General features: G+C 50.5%; 2 protein-coding genes across 4 annotated transcripts in view; one reads left to right on the top strand and one right to left on the bottom strand.

The window, feature by feature from the left end:
• Positions 1-1,378: 1,378 nt before the first annotated feature.
• BLVRB (biliverdin reductase B) lies at positions 1,379-24,176 on the bottom strand. Its single transcript, XM_007996842.3, has 5 exons — positions 23,918-24,176; positions 12,101-12,265; positions 11,875-11,964; positions 4,974-5,102; positions 1,379-1,636 (listed from the first exon to the last, which is right to left on the bottom strand). Exons 1-5 carry the CDS (start codon positions 23,994-23,996, stop codon positions 1,479-1,481), a joined length of 621 nt encoding a protein of 206 aa, XP_007995033.2. The 5' UTR covers positions 23,997-24,176; the 3' UTR covers positions 1,379-1,478.
• A 568-nt stretch (positions 24,177-24,744) lies between these two features.
• Positions 24,745-26,616, top strand: part of SPTBN4 (spectrin beta, non-erythrocytic 4) — a 116,538-nt gene continuing 114,666 nt past the window's right edge. For 2 of the 3 annotated variants that reach the window (XM_037991708.2, XM_037991706.2), the window contains exon 1: positions 25,469-25,617. The gene's annotated coding sequence lies outside the window, so the exon portion shown is untranslated. Of the gene's footprint in view, positions 25,618-26,616 lie in introns of all 3 variants that reach the window. The other variant, XM_037991704.2, reaches the window with a different exon arrangement.

The raw sequence follows: 26,616 nt of genomic DNA, 5'->3' as shown, positions 1-26,616 counted from the left end.
CAAGTCATCCTGCTGTTTGCAACGTAAGACGAAAGGATTTCACAGGGGGAGGGGATAAAGGGGAGGAGAATAGGTAGGTGGGTGGTGTGGGCTGGAGGTAGGGAGAGAGAAGTGTCTCAGCTCACTTAGGCCTGGGGAAGGTGTCCCTGGGAACAAAAGAACCAGACAGTTGATTCCAAAAAAGGACATAATTAGGAAGGAGCAATTCTTCTGCTTCCTCCTGCAAAACCTGCTCCTCCTATAGGGTCCCCAAATCAGGAAAGCCCTACTGCATTTGGGTTTTTGTTTTAGAGACAGGGTCCCACTCTGTCGTGGATGCTGGAGTACAGTGGCGCACCTCGGCTCACTGCAGCCTCAGCCTTCCTCCTGAAGGATTACTGTAACTCTGTCCCCAGGCTACAGCCCTGTGCTTCTTCCTGATGTCTCCCCTCCACCCCTCACCAACTGTCCACACAGGGTCCCAGGCATTCCTCCCACCCTCTCTCTCCTCCCCTCCTTACGGCTCCTCCTCCAACTCCAACTCCCTCTGGGCTATCAGCCTCCATTCCTGTGCCCTTCCTATCCACCTTCACAGAGTAGCCAAAGGAAGCTTCATAAGACACACACCCAACTGTCCCCCTGCCTTACCTCTCTGATGCTCCACTCCTTGCATACATCCTCAAAATAAAGCAGAAACTTTTTTTATTTTTGGAGACAGGGTCTTGATCTGTCCTATAGGCTGGAGTGCAGTGGCCAGACCTTGACCTCCTGGCCTCAAGCCATCCTCCTGCCTCAGCCTCCTGAGTATCTGGGACTACAGGTACATACCACCATACCCAGCTAAATTTTTAAAAATAATTTTGTAGAGATGGGGTCTTACTATGCTGCCCAACCTGGACTCCTGGCTTCAAGCCATCCTCCCACCTCAGCCTCCTGAATATCTGGGACTACAGGTGCACACTACCCTGCCCAGCTAAGTTATTATTATTATTATTACTGAGATGGACTCTTGCTCTGTCACCCAGGCTGGAGTGCAGTGGCACGATCTCAGTTCACTGCAACCTCCACCTGCCGGGTTCAAGCAGTTCTTCTGCCTCCGCCTCCCAAGTAGCTGGGATTACAGGTGTGCATCACCACGCCCGGGCAATTTTTGTATTTTTAGTAGAGACAGGGTTTCACCATGTTGGCCAGGCTGGTCTTGAACTCCTGACCTCAAGTGACCCACCCACCTCGGCCTCCCAATGTGCTGGGATTCCAAGTGTGAGCCACCATGCCCAGCCAGACTCAATAAGCTGTTACTGAACAAATGAATGAATGCATACTAAGCAAATCTTACACAGAGGCAGGCAGATACACCAAAATACTCAGACACAGGCAGAGAGAGGAGTCACAGAGTCGGTTTCTCTAGAATAATTTGAAGCTCTTGGCTCAACATTTATTGCCCCTTTCCTCTGTTCCTCATGTCCCAGAATGCCACCCTCCCAGATGGGGACAGAGTGCTACTGGTACTGGTGGGAGGGGTAGGTGCTGTGGCCGTCGTACTCATCAGTGGTGAGGCAGTGCAGCATGAAGTGGCCCAGGTCATGTTTGGAGATGACCCTTGAGGGTCCTCGTCCATCCAGGGTTACTGTGTACGCCCCAGTTAGCGGCTGGTCTCCTGTGAAGTAAAGACAGAGGGGCTGGGTGAAGCAGTCACCTTTCCCCTCCCCCAAAATTTGACCCCCAGAAAGGCCTTCCCAGGGTGCCTACTGTGTGCCCAGCCTGGGTGGTGTCACAGCCAAGAATGGACTTCCCGTATGCAGGTGCTCATCTATATCCTTAGCTTCATTCATTCGAGAAATCCTTATTGATTACCTATTATGTGGCCAGGTGCTGGGCACCCAAGCAAGGGACAAAGCAGACAGGAATCCCCTGCCCTGGCCAGTGGCAGTGGCTCATGCCCATCATCCTGGCACTTTGGGAGGCTGAGACAGGAGGATCACTCAAGCCCAGGAGTTTGAAACTAGCCTGGGCAACACAGGGAGACCCTGAGTCCACTAAAAATACAAAAATCAGCTGGGTGCAGTGGTGTGCCCCTGTAGTCCCAACTACTCAGGAGGCTGAGGCTGGAGAATTGCTTGAGCCAGGGAAGCTGAAGCTGCAGGGAGCCATGATCGTGACAGTGCACTCCAGCCTGGGCGACAGAGCAAGACCTTGTCTCTAACAACAACAACAACAACAACAACAAATTATCTGACAGTAACCAACTAAACTTAGGGATAAAATGTACCATCACCCAAGCAGAGACAGGCTGGAATTATGCACAGTATGGAACACACACCCTTGGCTGTGTGTTTGCTTGGGACAAAGTGGACGGGAATCGCCTGCCCTGGCTGGGCACGGTGGCTCACGTCTGTAATCTCAGCACTTCGGGAGGCCAAGGTGGGAGGATCACTTGAGCTCAGGAGTTTGAGACCAGCCAACATGGCAAAACCGCATCTCTACAAAAAATGCAAAAATTAGCTGGGTGTGGTGGCTTATGCCTGTAGTCCCAGCTATTTGGGCAACTGAGGCAGGAGAATCACTTGAGCCCAGGAGGCAGAGGTTGCAGTGAGCCAAGATTGTGCCACTGCACTCCAGCCTGGGCAACAGAGGGAGATCCGTCTCAAAAAAAAAAAAAAAAGGAACACACACCCTTACCCATGCGGCATTCCTGCCCAACATGTTTAATCTGAATCTGTTTAATCTGAATCTGTGGCAAAACAGCTAGAAAATTCCAGAATGTGGGCCTTTTAAAGTTACCTGGCTGGTTAATGTTATGAGAAACTTAAAGAAAAAGGGCAGGGTAGCTTGAAAAAAAATTTTCTTTTTTTTTGATACAGAGTCTTGCTCTGTCACCCAGGCTGGAATGCAGTGGCACAATCTCGGCTCACTGCAACCTCCGCCTCCCAGGTTCAAGCAATTCTTGTGCCTCAGTCTCCTGAGTATCTGGGATTACAGGTGTCCACCACCACATCTGGCTAATTTTTGTATTTTTAGTAGAGACGGGGTCTCACCATGTTGGCCAGGCTGGTCTCGAACTCCTGACCTCAACTGATCCACCCACCTTGGCCTCCCAAAGTGCTGGGATTACATATGTGAGCCACTGTACCAGCCTGACAGTTGGGGAAATTTTACTATGGAGTGGATACTAAATGATATGACAGTAAATGTCACTTTCCTTAGGTGTGATCATGTTTTGTGTGCAAATATCTTTCTTTTAGGAGATAGCTGTGTAGGTATTTAGGAGTGAAGTGAGACAATGTTGCAATTCCTCTCAAATGATTAAGCCAAATATATATGCATATATTTTTTCAGAATATATTCACCAAAATCTATCTATATATTCATGGAGAGAGAGAGAGGAGGAGAGAGGGAGAGAGAACAGGACAAAAAGCTAAGCACTGAACCTAAATAAAGGGTTTATGTGTATTCACAAACCTTTAATGCGTTCAACTCGGGAGGTTTGAAAGTTTTCACACACTTGGCTGGGCGTGGTGGCTCACGCCAGTAATCCCAGCACTTTGGGAGGCCAAGGTGGGCAGATCACAAGGTCAAGAGATCGAGACCAACCTGGCCAACATGGTGAAACCTCGTCTCTACTAAAAACACAAAAATTAGCTGGTCATGGTGGCACATGCCTGTAGTCCCAGCTATTTTGGGGGCTGAGGCAGGAGAATCACTTGAACCCAGGAGGCAAAAGGTTGCAGTGAGCCAAGATCGCGCCACTGCACTCCAGCCCGGCAATAGAGCGAGACTCTGTCTCAAAAAAAAAAAAAAAAAGAAAGAAAGCCCAGGCATGGTGGCTCACACCTGTAATCCCAGCACTTTGGGAGGCCGAGGTGGGTGGATCACGAGGTCAGGAGGTTGAGACCATCCTGGCTAACACGGTGAAACCCTGTCTCTACTAAAAAATACAAAAATGTAGCCGGGCGTGGTTGCGGGTGCCTATAGTCCCAGCTACTCGGGAGGCTGAGGCAGGAGAATGGACTATAGGCATTGAGACGGGGTTTCACCGTGTTAGCCAGGATGGTCTTGATTTCCTGACCTCGTGATCCACCCACCTTGGCCTCCCAAAGTGCTGGGATTACAGGCGTGAGCCACCGTGCCCGGCCATTAATATCTATCTTTTCTTGTCTTTTTCTTTTTTTCTAGACAGGGTCTCACGCTGTTGCCCAGGCTGGAGTGCAGTGGCTCTATCACAGCTCATTGCAGCCTTGATCTCCTGGGCTTAAGCCATCCTCAAGCCACAGCCTCCAAATAGCTGGGACCACAGGTGTGTGCCACCATGCCCAGCTAATTTTTTTTTTTTTTTTTTTTTTTGTATTTACATTGTAGAGATAAGTCTATGTTGCCCAGGCTGGTCTCAAACTCCTGGGCTGAAGCAATCCTTCGTCTTGGCTTCCCAAAGTGATGGAATTACAGGTGTGAACCACCATGCTTGGCCTGCATATCTATCTATCTATCTATCTATCTATCTATCTATCTATCTATCTATCTATCTCATCTCTATCTCCCATACTAGAAATGTAAGCCATGGCCGGGCATGGTGATACAGGCATGTAATCCCAGCTACTCAGGAGGCTGAGGCCCCAGAATCCATAGACATAATGGATTAAACCATTAGCCAGTGGTAATCCCCTCAACCTTCAATCCCTCACCACTCCTCAGAAGGGAAAGTCCCAACCCTCTAATCCAGCCTTAGTCTTTCTGGTGACCAGACCTGAAGCTGCCTAGGGGATGCCAGCTCTCAGTGAACTCCTTAGCATAGAAAAAGACATTTATCATTTTGGAGATTCCAAGGATTTTAGGAGTTGTATGCCAGGAAACAGGGACAAAGGCCAAATATATATGTCACAATATCATAGGAAGGTTTGCAATTTTAGGGTGATCAGGGAAGGCCTTGCAGATCTCCCCAGAGGGCAGGAGGGAACAGGCAGATGGCATTGGTGCCACCAGGTCCCTGCCCTGTTTACCTATGTGTGGCGGCATCACAGCCACGTACTTCAGGCCCGATTCCTGCAGCACCTGGTGCATCCGGATGTGGTCATCGGTCACGGCCTGCAGTCGTGGGGGCACCTTGGTGGGGTCCCAGAGCAGGAAAGCTGGAGGGAGGACATAGGGCAGGATCAGCCTGGGCTCTCTCTCTCTCTCTTTTTTTTTTTTATTTGAGACAGAGTCTCGCTCTGTCACCCAGGCTGAGTGCAGTGGTGCAATCTCGGCTCACTGCAACCTCTGCCTCCTGGGTTCAAGCAATTCGGCCTCAGCCTCCCCAGTAGCTGGGATTACAGGTGCACAGTACCAGCCTGGCTAATTTTTGTATTTTTAGTACAGACAGGGTTTCACCATGTTGGCCAGGCTGGTCTCAAACTCCTGACCTCAGGTGATCCGCCCTCCTCCACCTCCCAAAGTGCTGGAATTATAGGCATGAGCCACTGCGCCCGGCCAAGGGCCCACTTGTCTTGATGCCAGGACAAAATCCTGCCATGGCTCACCATTGCCTTCCAGTTGCAAAAACAGGGGAGTCCTCTGGGCCTCCTCTTTCCCTCACAGGCCAGGTAAGAGCTGTCTGCTGATCACCATAATTCCAAATCTGACCTCTTCTCACTCTGCCTGGTCCTGTCCACTGTTTCCTCTTGCCTGGACCAGCCCAGCAGCCTCCTCCCTGGTCTCTCAGCCCCTCCTTCCCTCCTCCCAAGGAGCCCATGAACACCCCTATCAGTTCACATCCATAACTCCATCTCACTCAGAGTAGAAGCAAAGTCCTCATGGCCAGCCCTCAAGGCCCCACTTGATACGGCCCCATCAGCTCTCTGACATCCCTGCCTACCCTGCCTACCACTCTCCCTTACATGCCTCTGCTCCAGCCAGGTTCTGCCTCCCAGCCTTGGCAATGTCTGATCCCTCTGCCTCTGATGCATTTCCCTCTCTTTTTTATTTTCTCAGAGACAGGATCTTATTCTGTTGTCCAGGCTGGAGGGCAGTGGCATGAACATGGCTCACTGCAGCCTTGACCTTCTGGGCTGAAGTGATCCTCCTGCCTTAGCCTCCTGAGGAGCTGGGACCACAGGGGTGAACCACCAAACCCCACTTTTTTTTTCTTTTTCTTTTTTTTTGAGACAGAGTTTCCCTCTCGTCACCCAGGCTGCAGTGCAATGGCGCCATCCCAGTCAAGCCTGGCTAATTAAAAAAAATTTTTTTAGGCCAGGTGCGGTGGCTCACCCCTATAATCCCAGCACTTTGGGAGACTGAGGAGGACGGATCGCCTGAGGTTAGGAGTTTGAGACCAGCCTGGCCAACATGGTAAAACCCCGTCTCTACTAAAAATACAAAAATTAGCTGGGCGTGGTGGTGCATGCCTGTAGTCCTAGTTACTCAGGAGGCTGAGGCTGGAGAATCGCTTGAACCCAGGAGGCGGAGGTTGCAGTGAGCCGAGATCACGCCACTGTACTCCAGCTTGGAAGACAGAGCGAGACTCCATCTCAAAAACAAAACAGAACAAAACAAAAAAACAAAAATTAGCTGGGTGACTTGGTGCATGCCTGTAATCCCAGCTATTTTCAGGAAGCTGAGGCAGGAGAATCCCTTGAACCTGAGAGGCAGAGGTTGCAGTGAGCCGAGATCGCGCCATTGCACTCCAGCCTGGGCAACAGAGCAAAACTCCGTCTCTAAAGAAAAAGAAAAAAAAAGTTTTTTTTTGTAGCGATGGAGGTCTTACCAAGTTGCCCAGGCTACTTTTGAACTCCCGGGCTTAAGAGATCCTCCCACCTCGACCTCCTAAAGTGCTGAGATTACGGGTGTGACCCAGGACCCTTTGTCATTTCCCTCTCGTAGCCACATGGCTCCCTGTTTTCTTTGCAGACTTTGCTCAAAGGTCACCTTTCCATGCAGCTTTTCTTGCCTGTCCTGCTTAAAATAGCAAAATCCCATCTCCCCCAGCCGTTTACCAATTCCTTTTCTTGGGGCCTTGTTTTCTCCCTAGGACCCTTCCCCTGTCGCCACACCCTAGAGTTATTCTGTGACTCTTTCTATCACATTTCCTGCTCCAATCCCAGCCCTTAGAAGTATCTGGGACATTGTAGGTACTCACTAAATATTTGTTCAGGAATTAGCTTTCAACAAGCTATAACTTGGCCAAGCTATACCGGCTGACATTTGTAGAACTTTTAGCTCAAGCCAAGAACTACGCTAAATACTTTTAGGAGCAGTTTGGTGAATAGTTAAGAGCTTGGGTTCTGCCTAAAGTCAAGTCCTGGATCAACCACTGGCCAGCTTCCTGTTTCCTCATGTGCAAACTGGGATGATATAAATTGTTCAAAGGCTGGGCACAGTGGCTCACACCTGTAATCCCAGCAGTTTGGGAGGCTGAGGTAGGAGGATCAGTTGAGTCCAGCAGTTCTAGACTCACCTGGGCAAGATTGGTGAGATCCGTCTCTACAAAAAATTAAAAAATTAGCCAGTCGTGATGATCCACACCTGTGGTCTTAGCTGCTCAGAAGACTGAGGTGAGAGGATCACTTGAGCTCAGGAGTTCGAGGCTGCAGTGAGCTGTGATTGCACGACTGCACTCTAGCCTGGACAACAGAGCAAGACCTTGTCTAGAAAAAAAATAAATAGTTTGAGTAATGTTAGTGGTTATAAAAAGCTGTGTCACAGAGAACAGCCTGGGCAACAGAGCCAGACCCTGTCGCAACAAAAACATTTTTAAAATTAGATGGGCATGGTGGCACATGCCTGTGGTCTCAGCTACTCAGGAGGATCCCTTGAGCCTAGGAGTTGGAGGCTGTAGTAAGTTATGATCACATCATGCTCCCTGCAACCTCCACCTCCAAGTTTCAAGTGATTCTCCTGCCTCAGCCTCCTGAGTAGCTGGGATTACAAGTACGCGCCACCATGCCCAGCTGATTTTTGTATTTTTGGTAGAGACGGGGTTTCACCATGTTGGCCAGGCTGGTCTCGAACTCCTGACCTCAAGTGATCCACCCGCCTCAGCCTCCCAAAGTGCTGGGATTACAGGTGTGAGCCACCACACCTGGCCTAGGGTTTCCTCTTTTCAGATGAGAAAACTGCGGTGCAGAGGGTGAAGTGGTGGCCCAAGGCCACACAGCAAGGATCTCACGGCCCTATTCCCCTCCTCCTCATTCCATGTTTTTATCTGCAGCCTCCAGCCTCCAGTTCAGAATCTCAAATCCAGTCTCTAACTCACCCTGGGTTTCTTTCTTTTTTGTTTTGTTTTGTTGTGTTTTGAGACAGGGTCTCGCTCTGTAGCCCAGGCTGGAGTGCAGCAGTGCAATCACAGCTCACTGCAACCTCCACCTTCTCGGCTCAAAGGCTCCTCCCACCTAAGCTTCCCAAGTAGTGTGGACCGCAGGTGCGTACCAACACACCCAGCTAATTTTCTGTATTTTTTTTTTTTTTAAAATGGAGTTTTGCTATGTTGCCCAGACTGGTCCTGTACTCCTGGACTCAAGCAATCCGCCCACCTTGGCCTCTCAAAGTGCTCGGATTACAGGCATGAACCACTGTGCCTGGCCTTACTCTGGATTTCTTTCTAATCCTCTCAGTTCCCTCCGTAAAAAACAATCCTCGTCAAGCCCTAATGGATAAACTCCAAGCTCCTTAGATGACAAAAATCTTTCTAATCTTTTACCTTGACATTTGAATATGGAGGGAATATTAAACTCTAATAATTAGAGGGTGGAAGATAATTAAAGGGTGACCATTGCACTGTGGTGCTGGAAGAGAAAGGTCCTTTTCTTGGGACTTGCCGAAGGTGTCTGTGGGTGTGCAGCTCCATTTCAAATAGTTTAGGAAGTCCGGGTGCAGTGGCTCACACCTGTAATCCAGCACTTTGGGAGGCCAGATCACTTGAGGTCAGGAGTTCCAGACCAGCCTGGCCAATATGGTGAAACCCCATCTATACTAAAAATACACACACACAAAATTAACCAGATGTGGTAGCGGGCACCTGTAATCCCAGCTACTCAGGAGGCTGAGGCAGGAGAATCCCTTGAACCCGGGAGGCAGAAGTTGCAGTGAGCCGAGATCATGCCACTGTGCTGTAGTCTGGGTGACACAGTGAAACTCCATCTTAAAGAAAGCAAAAACAAACAAAAAACCCGAAGAGTTTAGGAGAACAAAAACAAAAACTATTTGTGTATGTGTATGTGCATACACCAATTACAAAACACAATCACAATTTTAAAATCAGCAATATGGCTGTTGGCCAGGTGCGGTGGCTCACATGTAATCCCAGCACTTTGGGAGGCTAAGGCTGGTGGATCGCTTGAGTCCAGGAGTTTGAAACCAGCCTGGGCAACATGGCGAAACCCTATCTCTACCAAAAATACAAAAATTAGCCAGCCTCATAACCCAGTCTCAAAATAAATAAATAAATAAATAAATCCAAACTTAAAAATTAAAAAAAAAAAAAGGAATATGGTTGTTTACATGACTATTCTTTTAACTTTTCTGTTTATAACTTTTTATAATAAAAAGTTAAAAAGTATATTGAGGACCTACACACTGAAGTAAGCAGCCATGAGGTATGTAAGCTAACTTCAAATGGGTCAGAAAAGAAAACACTGTGTGTCTGTGAACAGAGGGCGGTGGGTATACCGGTGTCCTTTCAATTTTTCTGTAAGTTTGAGATCATTTCCAAAGAAAAAGTTAAAAAAGCTGGACTCAATAGCTCATACCTGTTGTCCTAGCTATTTGAGGGGCTAAAGTGAGGGGATTCCTTGAGCCCAGGAGTTCAAGGGTACAATGAACTATGATCATGCCACTGCACTCCAGCCTGGGTGACAGAGTGAGATCTTGTCTCAAAAAAAATTTTTTTTTAATTAAAAAAAACATCCTGGCACACATAAGACTTTAATATTTAGAAAACAATCTAAACAAAAAACAAAAACAAAAAAAAATGGAAAAAAAGCATATTAAATCAATTTTACAGGTTCGTCTTTTTCATGGAAGCAAAACTTAACCACTTAAATTGATTTTTAAGACATGGGAGAGGCCGGGCGCGGTGGCTCAAGCCTGTAATCCCAGCACTTTGGGAGGCCGAGACGGGCGGATCACGAGGTTAGGAGATCGAGACCATCCTGGCTAACACGGTGAAACCCCGTCTCTACTAAAAATTACAAAAAAACTTGCCGGGCGTGGTGGCGGGCGCCTGTAGTCCCAGCTACCTGGGAGGCTGAGGCAGGAGAATGGTGTGAATCCGGGAGGCGGAGCTTGCAGTGAGCTGAGATCGGGCCGCTGCACTCCAGCCTGGGTGACAGAGCGAGACTCCTTCTCAAAAAAAAAAAAAAAAAAGAAAAGAAAAGAAAAAAAAAGACATGGGAGAGTCTGGATGTGGTGGCTTACACCTATAATCCCAGCACTTTGGGAGGCCGAGGCAGGAGGACTGCTTGAGGCCAGGAGTTCAACATCAGCCTGGCCAACATGGTGAAACCTTGTTTCTACCCAAAATACAAAAATTAGCAGGGCGTGGTGGCAGGCGCCTATAATCCCAGCTACTCAGGAGGCCGAGGCAGAAGAATCGCTGCAGGCCAAGATCTTAGTCCCAGGCACCACGAACCTGGCAGGTGGAGCGGCGGTTGCCGTGAGCTGGTATCGCGCCACTGCACTCCAGCCTAGGCAATGGAGTGAGACTTCATCTCAAAGAAAAAAAGACATGGGAGAAAAAAACCCAAAAATTAACAGCAGACCATTCCAATCTGGGAACAAAAGTAAGGCCTTGTCTCTACAAAAATATCAAAAAATTAGCCAGGTGTGGTGGTGCATGCCTACGGTCCCAGCTGCTTGGGAGGCTGCAGTGGGGAGGATCACTTGAACCCAGGTTGAGGCTACAGTGAGCCATGGTCGCGCCACTGCACTCCAGCCTGGGTGACAGAGCAAGACCGAGTGAACCATTCTGAAATCGCAGGGTTACTTGTGTATTACTTTTCCATTTCAAAGCTTGAGGAAAAAAGCCACAAATGATTTCGCTTCCTACCCTCCAGCTAGGTCTGGCCTCCAGGCCTCTTTGCTTGCTTTGTCCTCTGCCTGGAGTGTAATTACAATCATTAGGCAGCCCTCTTTCATGTCACTTCCCTTTCCAGGGAGGCAATTTGTGTGATGAAACACACTTGAGATCAGGAGTTCGAGACCAGCCTGGCCAACATGGTGAAACGCTGTCTCTACTAAGAATACAAAAATTAGCCAGGCGTGGTGGCAGGTGCCTGTAATCTCAGCTACTCGGGAGACTGAGGCAAGAGAATCCCTTGAACCCGGGAGGCAGAGGTTGCAGTAAGCCAAGATCATGCCATGACACTCCAGCCTGGGCATCAGAGCGAGACTCCATCTCAAACAAACCTCAAAATAACTAAAAATACATACATACACATATACATACATAAATAGATTATACAGGACAACTATTTGCTTAATGTCCTTGTCCCCATAATCAGGAACTCTGTGAGGGCGGAGACCTAGTATATATCCACAGCTCTATCACTTCCTCTGGCAGGCCCACCCTGACCTCTCTCAGCCTGGGTCAGACACCTCCTCTGGGCTCCCACAGTCCTGTAGTTTCTCCCATTGTGGCCCTATCCCCTCTGCCTGCCTCCCCATCCCAGCTTTGATGATCTGGATGTCAGTTTGATCCTGGATCTGTTTACCACCTCTCTCCCACCTGTGATCTTGTGTGTGCAGGGCCCAGGGCTGCACAGGTCACCACTGTGTCCCCACCATCACCCAGTAAGGTTCAGGCACACAGCTGGTGCTCAGTAGATGCACAGGAACATGGAATGGCTTCAGTGTCACCTTTCAGAAGCCCCTGGGCTACCTTCCCAGTACCCCCCAGTTCAGCCCCACCTCCACGATCCCACCACCCACCCGAGGTGCAGGCCACGACCTTGTCCACACCGTGAGCCTTCATGGCTGCCACAATGTTCCGGGCACCCTCGGACATCACTGTAGTGGGACCTTAGAGGGGACAGAGAGTGGCTGTCACTGGTGGGCGGCGGCGGCGGCAGGGGTGGCAGGGGTGGGGCTGGGGGCGGGGGTGGCGCTGGGGGCCGAGGTGTAGGGGAGGGCCGTGGGCAGAGGGGGGGCTCAGTACTGAGGTCATTGCGGGTGCCCAGCAGCACGATGACAGCATCCTGCCCAGCCACGGTCTTGTCCACATCGGCTGCCTGCAGAACATCCCCCACTACCACGTGGGCCGGCTGGGGCCCCTCTGATGGCAGCCTGGAGGAGTCCCGCACCAGCACCGTCACTTCGTAACCTGTGGACAAAGAGGAGGAGAGAGGCTGGTCAGTGGGCTTGTGGGCTGGCACTATTGGGCTCCAGGGGCTGGGTCTTAGAAGCCACCATGAACTCTCAAATCCATCCCCTCCTCTGTTCTGGGAAAGTGGTCTTCAAACATTTTTTGTTTTTGTTTGTTTTGTTTTTGAGACAGGGTCTTGCTCTCTTACCCAGACTGCTGTGCAGTGGTGCAATCACAGCTCACTGCAGCCTCAACCTCCCGGGTTCAACTGATCCTCCCATCTCAGCAGCCCGAGTAGCTGGGACTACAGTGCGCACCACCACATCCAGCTAATTTTGCAATTTTTTTGTAGAGAAGGAGTTTTGTCATGTTGCCCAGGCTGGTCTTGAACTCCTGGGCTCAGGTGATCTGCCTGCCTCAGGCTCCCCATGAGCCACTGCGCCGTGGCCTTCAAACATTTTTGCTGGCATACCTACAATTGATGCTTAGTATTGGGCTGGTTATTAAAATAGACCATACCTTGGCCAGGCATGGTGGCTCACGCCTATAATCCCAGCACTTTGGGAGGCTGAGCCGGGCAGATCACCTGAGGTCAGGAGTTTGAGACCAGCCTGGACAACATGATGAAACCCCATCACTATTAAAAAATACAAAATTAGCCAGGCATGGTGGTACATACCTGTAATCCCAAGTACTTGGGAGGCTGAGGCAAAAGAATCACTTGAACCTGAGAGGCGGAGGTTGCAGTGAGCAGAGATTGCGCCAGTGCACTCCAGCCTAGGTGACAGAGCGAGACTCCATCTCAAAAAAAAAAAAACAAAACAACAAAAAAGAAGACCATAACTTCATACCTTCATAATTCATAAATAATCTGAACTGAAGCCTCCAAGCACCACACCCTGTAACTTCCCTTCCCTCTATTTATTATTATTATTTTTTGAGACAGAATCTCACTCTGTAACCCGGGCTAGAGTGCGGTGGCACGATCTCGGCTCACTGCAACTTCTGCCTCCCGGGTTCAAGTGATTTTTCTGCTTCAACCTCCCGAGTAGCTAGGACTACAGGCACATGCCATCATGCCTGGCTATTATTATTAATTTTTTTGAGATGGAGTCTCACTCTGTTGCCCAGGCTGGAGCACAGTGGCGTGATCTCAGCTCACTGCAACCTCTGCCTCCCAGGTTCAAGCAATTCTTCTGCCTCCGCCTCCCGAGTAGCTGGGACTACAGGTGCATGCCACCACATTGGGCTAATTTTTGTGTTTTTAGTAGAGATGAGGTTTCACCATGTTGGCCAGGCTGGTCTTGAACTCCTAACCTCAGGTGATCCACCTACCTTGGCCTCCCAAAGTGCTGGGATTACAGGCGTAAGACACTGTACCCAGCCAGCAACTTCCCTACCCTGTAACAACTAAAGGGTTAATGCTGGCATTGCACTGGTCTCCGCCTCCCATCCATGGTCCTGGAGGAAACTGAGGTCCTGAGGAGGACATGGGTGACCTACAGACTGACAAGTGCTTGGATTGGTCCCAGCCCCTGCTGCCTGGCCTTACTGCTGGGAAGCCCAGTCCTCCTTTAGTGGTCATTAAAGATTTTTAATATTGTCTTAGTATGTTCCTTCCCAAAATAATTTTGGATAATTTTGTTTCTCTCCAACATACACACACATACACACACATTTTAAAGTTCACAACTAACATATTTCTTCCTTTGTTTTAAACATTGGCAAAGGATGTTAACATTTGGGTATACTGTAATAGCTATATATATACATATATATACACACACACACACATATATATATATCTATATATATATATATATATATATATATATATATATATTTAGAGACAAGGTCTTGCTCTGTTGCCCAGACTGGAGTGCAGGGGCACCAATCATAGCTCACTGTAACCTCAAATTCCTGGGCTCATGCCTATTATAATCCCAGAGCTTTGGGAAGCCAAGACAGGAAGATTGTTTGAGGCCAGGAGTTTGAGACCAGACTGGGCAACATAGTGAAACCCCGTCTCTGCAAAAAAATAAAAAAATCTAGCCAGGTGTGCTGGCGCAACCTGTAGTCTCAGCTCTTCAGGTAGCTGAGGCTGTAGTGAGCTATGATTGCACCAGTGCACTCCAGCCTGGGCTACAGAATGGGACTCTGTCTTAAAAATAAATACATAAAATTAAATTAACGAAAAGTTTAGGCTAGTACCTGGCACAGAAATAAGAGCTACCTGGTGCTGGGCGCAATGACTCACGCCTGTAATCCCAGCACTTTGGGATGCCAAGGCAGGTGGATCACCTGAGGCCGGAAGTTTGAGACCAGCCTGACCAACATGGGGAAATCCCACCTCTACTAAAAATACAAAATTAGCCAGGCATGGTGGCTAATAATCCCAGCTACTTGGGAGGCTGAGGCAGGAGAATTGCTTGAACCTGGGAGGCGCAGGTTGTGGTGAGCTGAGATCATGACATTGCACTCCAGCCTGGGTAAAAAGAGCGAAACTCCATCTCAAAAAAAAAAGAGCTACCTGGTTGTTTGCTATTATCATGCCCTTTTAAAAAAAAAAATTTTTTTTATTTTATACAGCTAGGGTTTCATTCTACTGAGCAGTCTAGGGAAACATAAAGGCCAGCTGTGGTGGCTCACGCTTGTAATCCCAGCACTTTTGGAGGCCAAGGAGGGTGGATCACTTGAGGTCAGGAGTTTGAGACCAGCCTGGCCAACATAGTGAAACCCCATCTCTCCTAAAAATATGACAAATTAGGCCAGGCGCGGTGGCTCACGCCTGTAATCCCAGCACTTTGGGAAGCCGAGGTGGGCAGATCACGAGGTCAGGAGATTGAGACTAACACAGTGAAACCCCGTCTCCATTAAAAATAAAAAAAAATTAGCCAGGCGCAGTGGTGGGCGCCTGTAGTCCCAGCTACTCAGGAGGCTGAGGCAGGAGAATGGCGTGAACCCGGAAGGTGGAGCTGCAGTGAGCCGAGATTGCGCCACTGCACTCCAGCCTGGGCGACAGAGCGAGACTCCGTCCCCGCAAAAAAAAAAAATATGAAAAATTAGCCAGGCGTGGTGGCAGGCACCTGTAATTCCAGCTACTCGGGAGGCTGAGGCAGGAGAATCACTTGAACCCAGGAGGCAGAGATTGCAGTGAGCTAAGATTGTGCCATTACGTGCCAGCCAGGGCAACAAGAGCGAAACTCCGTCTCAAAAAATCAAAACAAAACAAACAACAACACAAAACACAAAAAACAAAAAACCCAAAAAGATACAATAAAAAAATTAAAAAGAGAGATGGGGTTTTGCATGTTGACCAGGCTGGTCTTGAACTCCTGGGCTCAAGTAATCTGCCTGGTATGGCCTCCCAAAGTGCTGGGATTACAGTCATGAACCACCGAGCCTGGCTTATTACACCTTTTAACCATTTTGCGACTTTATCTCCTGGCCTGGACCAGGCCTGCGTCTCCTTCCTGGTCCCTTTCCTGGGTCCTCCCTGGGCTCCTGGACCCAGTCCTGCCCTCTCCAATCCATATTCCACACAGCAGCCAGACAGAGCTTTCCACAGAAATATTTAAGTGCCTCCCTGCTCAGTTGCCTCCCACAAGCCTGAAATGCCCTGTGATAAAACCCATGCTCCCCATGCCAGCCTTCCAGGCCCCTCGGGATCTGGCTTCTCCTCCCCAGCCTCTGCTGAAGGCTCTGCCCTCTTCACCCACAGTACTTTTTTTTTTTTTTTTTGAGACGGAGTCTCGCTCTGTCGCCCAGGCTGGAGTGCAGTGGCCGGATCTCAGCTCACTGCAAGCTCCGCCTCCCGGGTTCACGCCATTCTCCTGCCTCAGCCTCCTGAGTAGCTGGGACTACAGGCGCCCGCCACCACGCCCGGCTAATTTTTTGTATTTTTAGTAGAGACGGGGTTTCACCATGATCTCAACCTCCTGACCTCGTGATCCGCCCGCCTCAGCCTCCCAAAGTGCTGGGATTACAGGTGTGAGCCACCCTGCCCAGCTTTTGTTTTGTTTTGTTTTTGAGACGGAGTCTGGCTCTGTTGCCCAAGTTGGAGTGCAGTGGCGCAGTCTCAGCTCACTGCAACCTCTGCCTCCTGGGTTCCAGTGAGTCTCCTGCCTCAGCCTCCCAAGTAGCTGGGATTACAGGCGCCTGCCACCATGCCTGGCTAACTTTTTGTACCTTTTTTTTTTTTTTTTTTTTTTTTTTGAGAACGAGTCTCGCTTTGTCGCCCAGGCTGGAGTGCAGTGGCCGGATCTTGGCTCACTGCAAGCTCCGCCTCCCGGGTTTATGCCATTCTCCTGCCTCAGCCTCCGGAGTAGCTGGGACTACAGGTGCCCGCCACCTTGCCCGGCTAGTTTTTTGTATTTTTTAGTAGAGACGGGGTTTCACCGTGTTAGCCAGGACGGTCTCGATCTCCTGACCTCGTGATCCACCCGTCTCGGCCTCCCAAAGTGCTGGGATTACAGGCTTGAGCCACCGCGCCCGGCCCTTTTTATATCTTTAGTAGAGATGGGGTTTCACCATGTTGACCAGGCTGGTCTCGAACTCCTGACCTCGTGATCCACCTGCCTTGGCCTCCCATAGTGCTGGGATTACAGGTGTGAGCCACTACACCCGGCCTTAACTGCTCTTCCTTCAGTTCCTCAAATGCATGGTGCTGCTTCCTGCCTTCTGGCCTTTGCACGTGCTGTGCCCTCTGCCTGGAACACCCTTTACTCTCTTTCCCCAGTCCCCCCAGTCACTTGTACTTCCTCTGTCACAGCTCTCTGTATGCTGACCTGCAGCAAACCAAGCACTCTGTGGGTCCAGGGACTGTGTCATATTTCCCGCCATCTCCCTGGCCCTTTATAAACACAAAAGCACAGGCATTACTGCCCCAGGGACCTCGGTCCAAACTCCAGCTCTGCTACCTACCAGCTGAGGAACCTCATGCAACCTCTTCCGTGATTGGACCTCAGCTTCCTCATCTCTGAAGTGAAGATCACAGCACCAGCATCCCCATGCTATGTGACCACCTTTCATAGGGGAATGACACAAGATCTGTGCTGCCCTCACACATGGGGGAGCAGCAGGGGCTTGCATGGGGCCAATATGGGCATTCTTTTTTTTTTTTTTTGAGACGAAGTCTCTTTCTCTTGCCCAGGCTGGAGTGCAGTGGTGTGATCTCGGCTCACTGCAACCTTCGCCTCCCAGGTTCAAGTGATTCTCCCACCTCAGCCTCCAGAGTAGCTGGGATTACAGATGTGCGCCACAATGCCCGGCTAATTTTGTATTTTTAGTAGAGATGGGGTTTCACCATGTTGGCCAGGCTGGTCTTGAACTTAAATGACCTGCCTGCCTCGGCCTCCCGAAATGCTGGGATTACAGGCGTGAGCCACTGCATTGGGCTTAATGTGGGCATTCTTTTTTTTTTTTTTTTTTGAGATGGGGTCTTGCTCTATAGCTCAGGCTGGAGTGCAGTGGCGCAGTCTCGGCTCACTGCAAGCTCCGCCTCCTGGGTTCATGCCATTCTCCTTCCTCAGCCTCCCGAGTAGCTGGGAATACAGGTGCCCGCCACCACGCCTGGCTAATTTTTTGTATTTTTGGTAGAGATGGGGCTTCATTGTGTTAGCCAGGATGGTCTCAATCTACTGACCTCGTGATTCACCTGCCTCAGCCTCCCAAAGTGCTGGGATTACAGGTGTGAGCCACTGCACCTGGCCACAGTGGGCGTTCTTTAACTGCCACTGTAGTGGTTAAAATGAACCCTAGTACATTGTAGGTATTACTATTATCATTGTATTATTATTTTATTTTATTTTTGAGACGGAGTCTCACTCTGTCACCCAGGCTGGAGTGCAATGGCGTGGTCTCGGCTCACTGCAACCTCCGCCTCCCGTGTTCAAGCAATTCTCCTGCCTCAGCCTCCTGAGTAGCTGGGACTACAAGTGCATGCCACCACACCCGGCTAATTTTTGTATTTGTAGTAGAGGCGGGGTTTCATTATGTTGGCTGGGCTGGTCTAGAACTCCTGACCTCGTGATCTGCCTGCTTCAGCCTCCCAAAGTGCTGAGATTACAGGCGTGAGCCACCGTGCCCAGCCCATTGTATTATTAATAGAGATGGGGTTTCACCATGTTGACCAGGTGGTCTCAAACTTCTGACCTCAAGTGATCCACCTCCCTCAGCCTCCCAAAGTGCCAGGATTACAGGCCCAGCTATTATTATTATTTAAGAGACAGAGTCTCGCTCTGTTGCCAAGGCCAGAGTGTGCAGTAGTGGGATCATAGCTCGCTTCAGCCTTAACCTCCAAGGCTCCCACCTCCCACCTCAGCCTCCCAAGTAGCTGCGACTATAGGCATGCACTACCACAACTTGTTTGTATATACATACTTAGAAACAGGTTGCTGCAGTCTGAATGTTTGTGACCCTTCACAATTCACATGCTGAAACCTAATCTCCAAAGTGATTGTATTACTTCTTTTTTTTTCTTTCTTTTTTGAGATGGAGTCTCACTCTGTCTCCCAGGCTAGAGTGCAGTGGCATGATCTCGGTTCACTGCAAGCTCCGCCTCCCGGGTGCATGCCATTCTCCTGCCTCAGCCTCCTGAGTAGTTGGGACTACAGGTGCCCGCCACCACTCCCGGCTAATTTTTTGTATTTTTAGTACAGATCGGGTTTCACCGTGTTAGTCAGGATGGTCTCGATCTCCTGACCTCGTGATCTGCCCGCCTCGGCCTCCCAAAGTGCTGGGATTACAGGCGTGAGCCACCGCGCCGGCCGTGATTGTATTACTTCTAATAGGGCTTTTGGGAAGTGATTTGGTCATGAGGGCTCTGTCCTGATGGATAGGGTTATTGCTTTATAAAAGAGATCCCTGAGATTGGGAATGGTAGTAAAAGGAGTTAAAAAAAAATAAAAATAAAATAAAAAAAAAGCCGGGCGTGGTAGCTCACACGTGTAATCCCAGCACTGTGGGAGGCTGAGGTAGGCGGATTCCTTGAGCCCAGGAGTTCAAGACCAGCCTGGGCAACACAGAGAAACCCCATCTTGACTAAAAATACAAAACTTTGCTGGGCATGGGGCGTGCGCCTGTAGTTCCAGCTACTCAGGAGGCTGAGGCATGAGAATCACTTGAACCCGGAAGGCGGAGGTTGCAGTGAGCCGAACTCGTGCCACTGGGCAACAGAGTGACATTCTGTCTCAAAAAAAAAAAAAAAAAAAAAAAATTAATACAACTTACATTACATTTAGAGAACCACACATGGCTTGGGCTACCGTATCAAAAAGCACTGTTTTAGAACTCACAGATTTTGGCTGGGCACGGTGGTTCACAGACTGTAATCCCAACACTTTGGGAGGTCGAGTGGGTGCATCACCTGAGGTCAGGAGTTTGAGGCCAGCCTGGCCAACATGGTGAAAACCCATCTCTACTAAAAATACAAAAAGAAAATTAGCCGGGCACAGTGGCATGTGCCTGTAGTCCCAGCTACTTGGGAGGCTGAGGCAGGAAAATCACTTGAACCTGGGAGGTGGAGGTTGTGGTGAGCCGAGATGGTGCCACTGCACTCCAGCCTGGGCGACAGAGCAAGACTCTGTCTCAAAAACATAAATAAATAAGTAGAATTCATAGATTTTACTCTTTAAAGAAAACAAGGGCATTTGTGAGACATTTTGAAACCTTTTTTTTTATAACAAATTCCTTACTTTATATTTTTCTGTTAATTTTTTATTTTGAAATAAAACCAGACTTTAGAGAAGTGGCAAGGCCCAGATTTTTCTCTTTCTCTTTCTCTTTCTCTTTCTCTCTCTCTCTCTCTCTCTCTCTCTCTCTCTCTCTCTCTCTCTCTCTCTCTCTCTTTCTTTCTTGAGAGAAGTCTCCCTCTTGTCCCCCAGGCTGGAGTGCAATAGTGCGATCTCAGCTCACTGCAACCTCTGCCTCCAGGGTTCAAACAAATCTCCTGCCTCAGTCTCCCAGGTAGCTGGAGTTACAGGTGTCTGCCGCCAGGCCCGGCTAACTTTTTTGTATTTTTAGTAGAGACGGGGTTTCACCATGTTGGCCAGACTGGTCTCAAACTCCTGAGCTCAGGTGATCTGCCTACCCCAGCCTTCCAAAGTGCCGGGATTACAGGCGTGGGCCACTGTTCCCGGCATGATTTTTCATATTTTCCTTTGCTCTATCCTTCTCTGCCTATGTGCATATATGTGTGTGTCTATATAAACATTAAATATAGTATATATTATATATGATAAGTATATACATATGTCTATAAACACATGTATATGCACACACACACACATATATATACTTTTTTCCTATTTTAGAGTAAGTTGCAGAGGTCGTGACCATTTTAGTCTTTTTAATTTTTATTTATATTTTTTATAGAGATGTGGGTCTTCCTGTGTTACCTGTTACCCAGGCTGGTCTCAAACTGCTGGACTCAAGTAGTCGACCCACCTCAGCTTCCCAAAGTGCTGGGATTACAGGCGTGAGCCATGGTGCCTGGCCTCTTTTTAAGCTTTTTAAAAATCTCAGCCATCGGCCACGCATGGTGGCTCACGCCTGTAATCCCAGCACTTTGGGAGGCCAAGGCGGGCGGATCACGAGGTCAGGAGATGGAGACCATCCTGGTTAACACGGTGAAACCCCGTCTCTACTAAAAATACAAAAAAAATTAGCCGGGCATGGTGGCGGGCACCTGTAGTCCCAGCTACTTGGGTGGCTGAGGCAGGATAATGGCGTGAACTCGGGAGGCGGAGCTTGCAGTGAGCCGAGATTGGGCCACTGCACTCCAGCCTGGGCGACAGAGTGGGACTCTGTCTCAAAAAAAACCAAAAAAAACAAAAAAAACTCAGCCATCAATACAAAAGATTTCATTGCCTAACCTGGTGTACACAAACCCATATATACATAATTGAAATGAGTTTCATAAAACTAATACTTAAAGTGATACATTTTGATACTATGTCATCATTTGTCACCCTATATTGTTGATACACATTGTGACCATGTTTCAGATCTCACTATAACTCAGTTTGAGAAGCATCAGGTTGCAACAACCCTGCAAGGTAGGTATCATTATCCTGTCCACATTGATGGGGAAACTGAGGCAACTTTAGGCAATTGGGCCAGGATCACACAGCTAGTAGGTAGAGAAGGTTGAATTTTTACCTAAGTGAGTCTGATCCAGAGACTGCAAAATTCAATGCTAGTCTAAGTACTTCCTATATAAGATCTCATTTAATTATCCCAAGAGCCCTAGGGCAAGTACTACCAGTTTCACCATGACCTTACACATATCTAGGTACACAGATGACAAGGCATTTGGCCACACAGGCTGTAAGCCGCAGAGCTGGTGACTTGAATGTGGGCAGGCTGGCACCAGAGTTCATGCCTGTCAAGACTCTTGGTCCCACAGAACAATTGTGAATTCCAGTTAATCCAAGCCCTTTCCCTCCCTCCCTCCCTCCCTCCCTTCCTTCCTTCCTTCCCTCCTTCCTTCCCTCCTTTCTTCCTTCCTTCCCTCCTTTCTTCCTTCCTTCCTTCCCTCCTTTCTTCCTTCCCTCCTTTCTTCCTTCCCTCCTTTCTTCCTTCCTTCCTTCCCTCCTTCCCTTCTTTCTTCCTTCCTTCCTTCTTTCCTTTCATTTTGCTGTGTCACCCAGACTGGAGTGCAGTGGTGCAGTGATGCAATCTTAGCTTGCTGCAACTTCCACCTCCCAGGTTCAAGTGATTCTTGTGCCTCATCCTCCCGAGTACCTGGGATTACGGGCAAGTACTACTGTGCCCAGCTAATTTTTTTTTTTTTTTTTTTTTTGAGATGGAGTTTCGCCCTTGTCACCCAGACTGGAGTGCAGTGGTGCAATCTCGGCTCACCACAACCTCTGCCTCTTGGGTTCAAGCTATTCCCCTGCCTCAGTCTCCCAAGTAGCTGCGATTACAGGCTTACAGGCGCCCGCCACCACACCCGGCTAATTTTTCATATTTTTAGTAGAGACGGGGTTTCACTATGTTAGCCAGGCCTCCTGACCTCGTGATCCACCTGCCTCAGCGTCCCAAAGTGCTGAGATTACAGGTGTGAGCCACCACACCTGGCCTCTTTTTCTTTCTTTTTATTTATTTTTTTAAATTTTAGAGACAGGGTCTCACCCTGTCACCCAGGCTGGAGTGCAGTGGTGCAAACACAGCTCACTGTAGCCTTGAACTCCTGAGCTCAAGCAATCCTCCCACCTCAGCCTTCTGAGTAGCTGGGACTACAGGCATGCATCACCATGCCCAGCTAATTTATTTTCATTTTTTATATTTTTGTAGAGATGGGGTCTTGCTATGTTGCCCAGGCTAGTCTCAAACTCCATTTTTTATATTTTTGTAGAGATGGGGTCTTGCTATGTTGCCCAGGCTAGTCTCAAACTCCTGGCCTCAAGCCATCCTCCCGCCTTGCCCTCCCAAAGTGCTGGGATTACAAGCATGAGCCACTGTGCCTGGCCAGCCCTTCCCTTTGCTGATGGGGACATCAAAGCTGAGAGCTGGGAAGAGATTTTTCAGAGCCACAGCTCTGAAGCTCACTAGGCTCCAGTTCTTAATCCCCCTGAGTGCAGTCCCAGCTATGACCAGCAGGGATAGGCAAGTGGAATTAGTGGATTTCCATGTGACTCAGCACCTTTCAACTTCTCTCACTTCCTTCTCCCCCAGTAAGTGCTTATCAGCAAATTGGTTTTTACTGAGAGGCCCACAGCTCCCCACTCTCCACAAGTCAAGATCGTCACGGGGTCTCCCTGGGGAAGGGAAGAGTTTCGAACCTAGTGAAGAACTTTCAGAGTCCCTCCAAGGGAGACAGCAGAGTGGGGTCCTGGTGGCCTCCACCCTTTTGGGGCACGCAGATAGTCAATATCTTCAGCGTCACCAAGGCCTGTAAGGGTGGGGCCCCATATCTGGAAGTCCCAGGCCCAGCTGGGAGTTGGTCAAGTCTGGGCTGTGGGGGCAGGGAGTGCTGGGGGATGGTTATCCCCTTTCCTGCCCTCTCTCCTGGGGCAACTTCACATTTTCAGCCCTCCTTGACTTTCCCAGGACTGCTGTCCCCAAGTCTTCATTCATGTCTCTCTGTGACTCCTTCCCATTAGGTACTCACAGCAACCTGACCCCCCCAACTTTTTCAATTGCCAGCCTGGAGACTTGTGGTGGTTAAGAGCATGAGCTGGGTTCAAATCCCAGCCCTGTTAGTTACCAGCTGTGTGATGTTGGGCAAGTCACTCTCTGGGCCTCAGTTTTCTCATCTGTCAAGTAGGGTAATACTAGTTCCCACTCCATTTTGAGAGCTCTCATGTGAAGAGATGACAGAGCAAGCTTGGCTTAGTAAATCCTCTCTGGGTGTGCGAACAACCACCACTACAACCACAATAATGACAACTGCATTGCATAAGAGCTCTGGACTTACACATGACTGTGCCACGGGTGTCCCCCCGGGGTTCCCGGGGCCAATTCCTCTCTGGCTTGGACTCACATGAACTTGGATCTCACATATTTTCCCATTTCTGCCCCCGTGGCCACTTGCTTTGGCCCCTGAGTTCTCATACACCTGGCTGGGGCGCTCATGGCCCCAATCAGCCTCGGCCCTGCCCCATGGTGCCCCTTCCTAAAGCTCTGCCCGTCTGTCCCGTGACACGCCCCGCCCGCCCCGGCTCATGCCTGCTTGCACCGCCTGCGCCAGGGTGGTGAGCCCGGTCTGGCCAGTGGCGCCGAAGATCGCGATCTTCTTGACGGCCATCCTGCGAGGTCGTGGGGGGTGCAAGGCCTCAGAGTCTCGGCACGCGCGGGAACCTACTGGCTGCTGGGCGGCGCTCTCTGCCCTACTCAAGCAGGAACAACTGGGTGGAGCTGGCTCGAAGGGCCACGCCTCAGCCCAGCTCCGCCCGCGGCTCAGGTCAAGGGACTGGGGCCTAACGCGGGTGGGCGGGGCAGGAGTCAATTCGCATTCGCTCACCGCCCAGCACCGCCCTCTCTGCCCGCCACTTAGGTCGGAAGGCGGGGCCACAGAAGGCCACGCCTCCACATGGCAACAAATCGAGTGGGCGGAGCCGAGATAATTTGTCACTCAGCGTCCTGCCTCCGCGCTCTACCTCCCGGAGAGGGGCGGGGCCAGGCTAGCCACGCCCACGGCCCCTCGTAGCTCACGCCCCCTCTCCCAGAGCCTGGAGCGATCTGGGGCGCACTGTAAGCCCCAGGGCCTCCCAGAACCAGCAAGGGGAGAAAGTGAGGGAGGACAGAGTGTGTGTGTGCACTTGAGTGTAAGACACTGTGTCACAGCATATCTATGCACTTATATGACCCTGTGTGACTCAGTGACCAGAAGGGCAAGCATGACTGTGGTCGACACCTTGTGTCATCCTCCGTGTGTGATCCCGTGTTACAGTGTGACTACACGTGCGTGACACCACGTGTACCAGGCATTGATTCTGTTCTTTTGTGACCTTGTGGTGACACCGTGGGTGACACTGCGTCAGCCCGTACGATAGGGTGTGGGACGTGTGAGGTGTGCTACATGGAAGCGTGAGATTATTAGACTGACAGTGTGTGACACCACATGTCTTGTGTAAGGATGTGTGACACCGGGACCCCATTTGAGTGTGTGACTGCGGGTGTCTCTGTTGTGCTGCTGTTTGTGACCCCCTGTGATTATGATGTGTGAGGTGAGGGGGTGCAGCATGTGCGGGGCGACTGCTGTGAAGGTTCGAGTGTGTAGAGTGTGTGACACTGTGCTGTGAAGCTGTGCGCGATGTGTGGGCCTATGACACTGTTTGTGACTGCCAGGGAGTGTGCGACTGTGTGTGACAGGTGCGTTTGTGTGTGACGCCGCGTGGGCGGTGGTGACCCTATTGGATTTGTGTGGTGCTGGGTGACACTGTTCCAGTGTGGACGCCGCCTGTGACGGCGTGAGGGTGTGACCCCGTGAGACCTCACAGGAGGGAGTGACGGCGCGCGAGCGCGTGGATGCGGGGGTGAGTTTGTGTGTCGAGGCCCCCGCGAGTATGGCATAGCAGCGTGGCGAGCGTAACCCCGTGGGAGTGTGCAGCGCGTGACGCCGCCGTGCCCGCGCGAGTGCAGCCGTGCACCCCACGCCGCGGCCGGGTGTGACTGTGCGTGGGCCTCGGGCTGCGGGGCGCGGGGACCGCGGGCGGGAGGGGGCCCCGGGGGCGCGCGGAGCGCGGCGGCGGCGCGAGCGAGGGAGGCGCGGCGGCGCATGCGGATGTGGCTGAGCCGTGAGCCCGCGGGGCCGAGCTGAGCCGGGCTGGGCCGGGCCGGGCCGGGCCGGGCAGCGGACGCCGACAGGGAGGTCGGTCGGTCGCGGTGAGCAGTGGGGACAGCGGCGCCGGCGGCCGCGGGCCCAGGTGAGCGGCTAGGGGGGCGACAGCCCCTCCCCCAAGCATGTACCCACCTGGTGAGCATCCCTCCTCCGTGCGCACGGGGCATAGCTGGAGCCCCGGGTCTCCCTGGCTGGAGGGAGGCAAAGGGTCGAGGGCAGGACGAGTCCCCAAACCCCCACCCGGTCTAGCCTCCGCGCCACGCGTGGGTCTTACCCCCAGGCCTTGTCCTTCCCAGGCCCCCTCCCTGGGCGCGGTGTCTGAACCGCAGGGAGAGAGGCGCGGCCTGGGAAGGGTTAAAGCCTCTGATGCCACCGCAGCCCAGCGTCCCGCCTGCTTTTGCAGGGGGGAGTGGGGGGCCGGCTCGCAGGACACCCCTTCTTGGCTCTCCTATTACCTGCTCCCTTCCTTCCCGTTCAATCGCGTTATGGCCAGAGCTGATTCTCGGCCTGGCTGGAGAGCTAACAGGAGAGCTAACGGCCTCCCCATCTTTAAGTGTCCTCCACTGAAGAAAACAGTTGTAACCACCGTTTAACAGGGAGGGAAACTGAGTCACAGAAAGGCCAAGTTAAAGATACTCGGTTAAAGATACAGCAAGGATAAAGCGGAACTTGAACTCATTTCTGTCTGACTCCGGAACAGGCACATTGGTTTGCTGAGATATGTGAGGAAAAGATGAAGAATAATAGCAAGGAACATATATATCGAGGGCTTGCAGTGTACCAGATGCCATGATCCCTGCATTATTAACTTACTTCTTCAAACACCACTAAGAAACGGGTACGATTATCATTACTCTTTTTTTTTTTTTTGAGATGGAGTTTCGCTCTTGTCACCCAAGTTGGAGTGCAATGGTACAATCTCGGCTCAGTGCAACCTCTGCCTCCCTGCTTCAAGCAATTCTCCTGCCTCAGCCTCCCAAGTAGCTGGGATTACAGGCATAAGCCACCACGCCTGGCTAATTTTGAATTTTTAGTAGAGATGGGGTTTCACTATGTTGGTAAGGCTGGTCTCCAACTCCTGACC

Source organism: Chlorocebus sabaeus, chromosome 6 (assembly GCF_047675955.1).
Source record: "Chlorocebus sabaeus isolate Y175 chromosome 6, mChlSab1.0.hap1, whole genome shotgun sequence".
Taxonomy (NCBI): Eukaryota; Metazoa; Chordata; class Mammalia; order Primates; family Cercopithecidae; genus Chlorocebus; species Chlorocebus sabaeus.
Note: the sequence above shows the minus strand (reverse complement) of the source record. Positions and strands in the feature narration are given on the sequence as shown.

Excerpts from the sequence above, each read along its gene's own strand:
- BLVRB (XM_007996842.3), bottom strand. The coding sequence starts at position 23,996 with ATGGCCGTCAAGAAGATCGCGATCTTCGGCGCCACTGGCCAGACCGGG. Across the intron at positions 12,266-23,917 it reads GGCGCAGGCGGTGCAAGCAG|GTTACGAAGTGACGGTGCTG; the intron begins GCATGAGCCGGG and ends CTTTGTCCACAG. Across the intron at positions 5,103-11,874 it reads GGTCGTGGCCTGCACCTCGG|CTTTCCTGCTCTGGGACCCC; the intron begins GTGGGTGGTGGG and ends TCCTCCCTCCAG.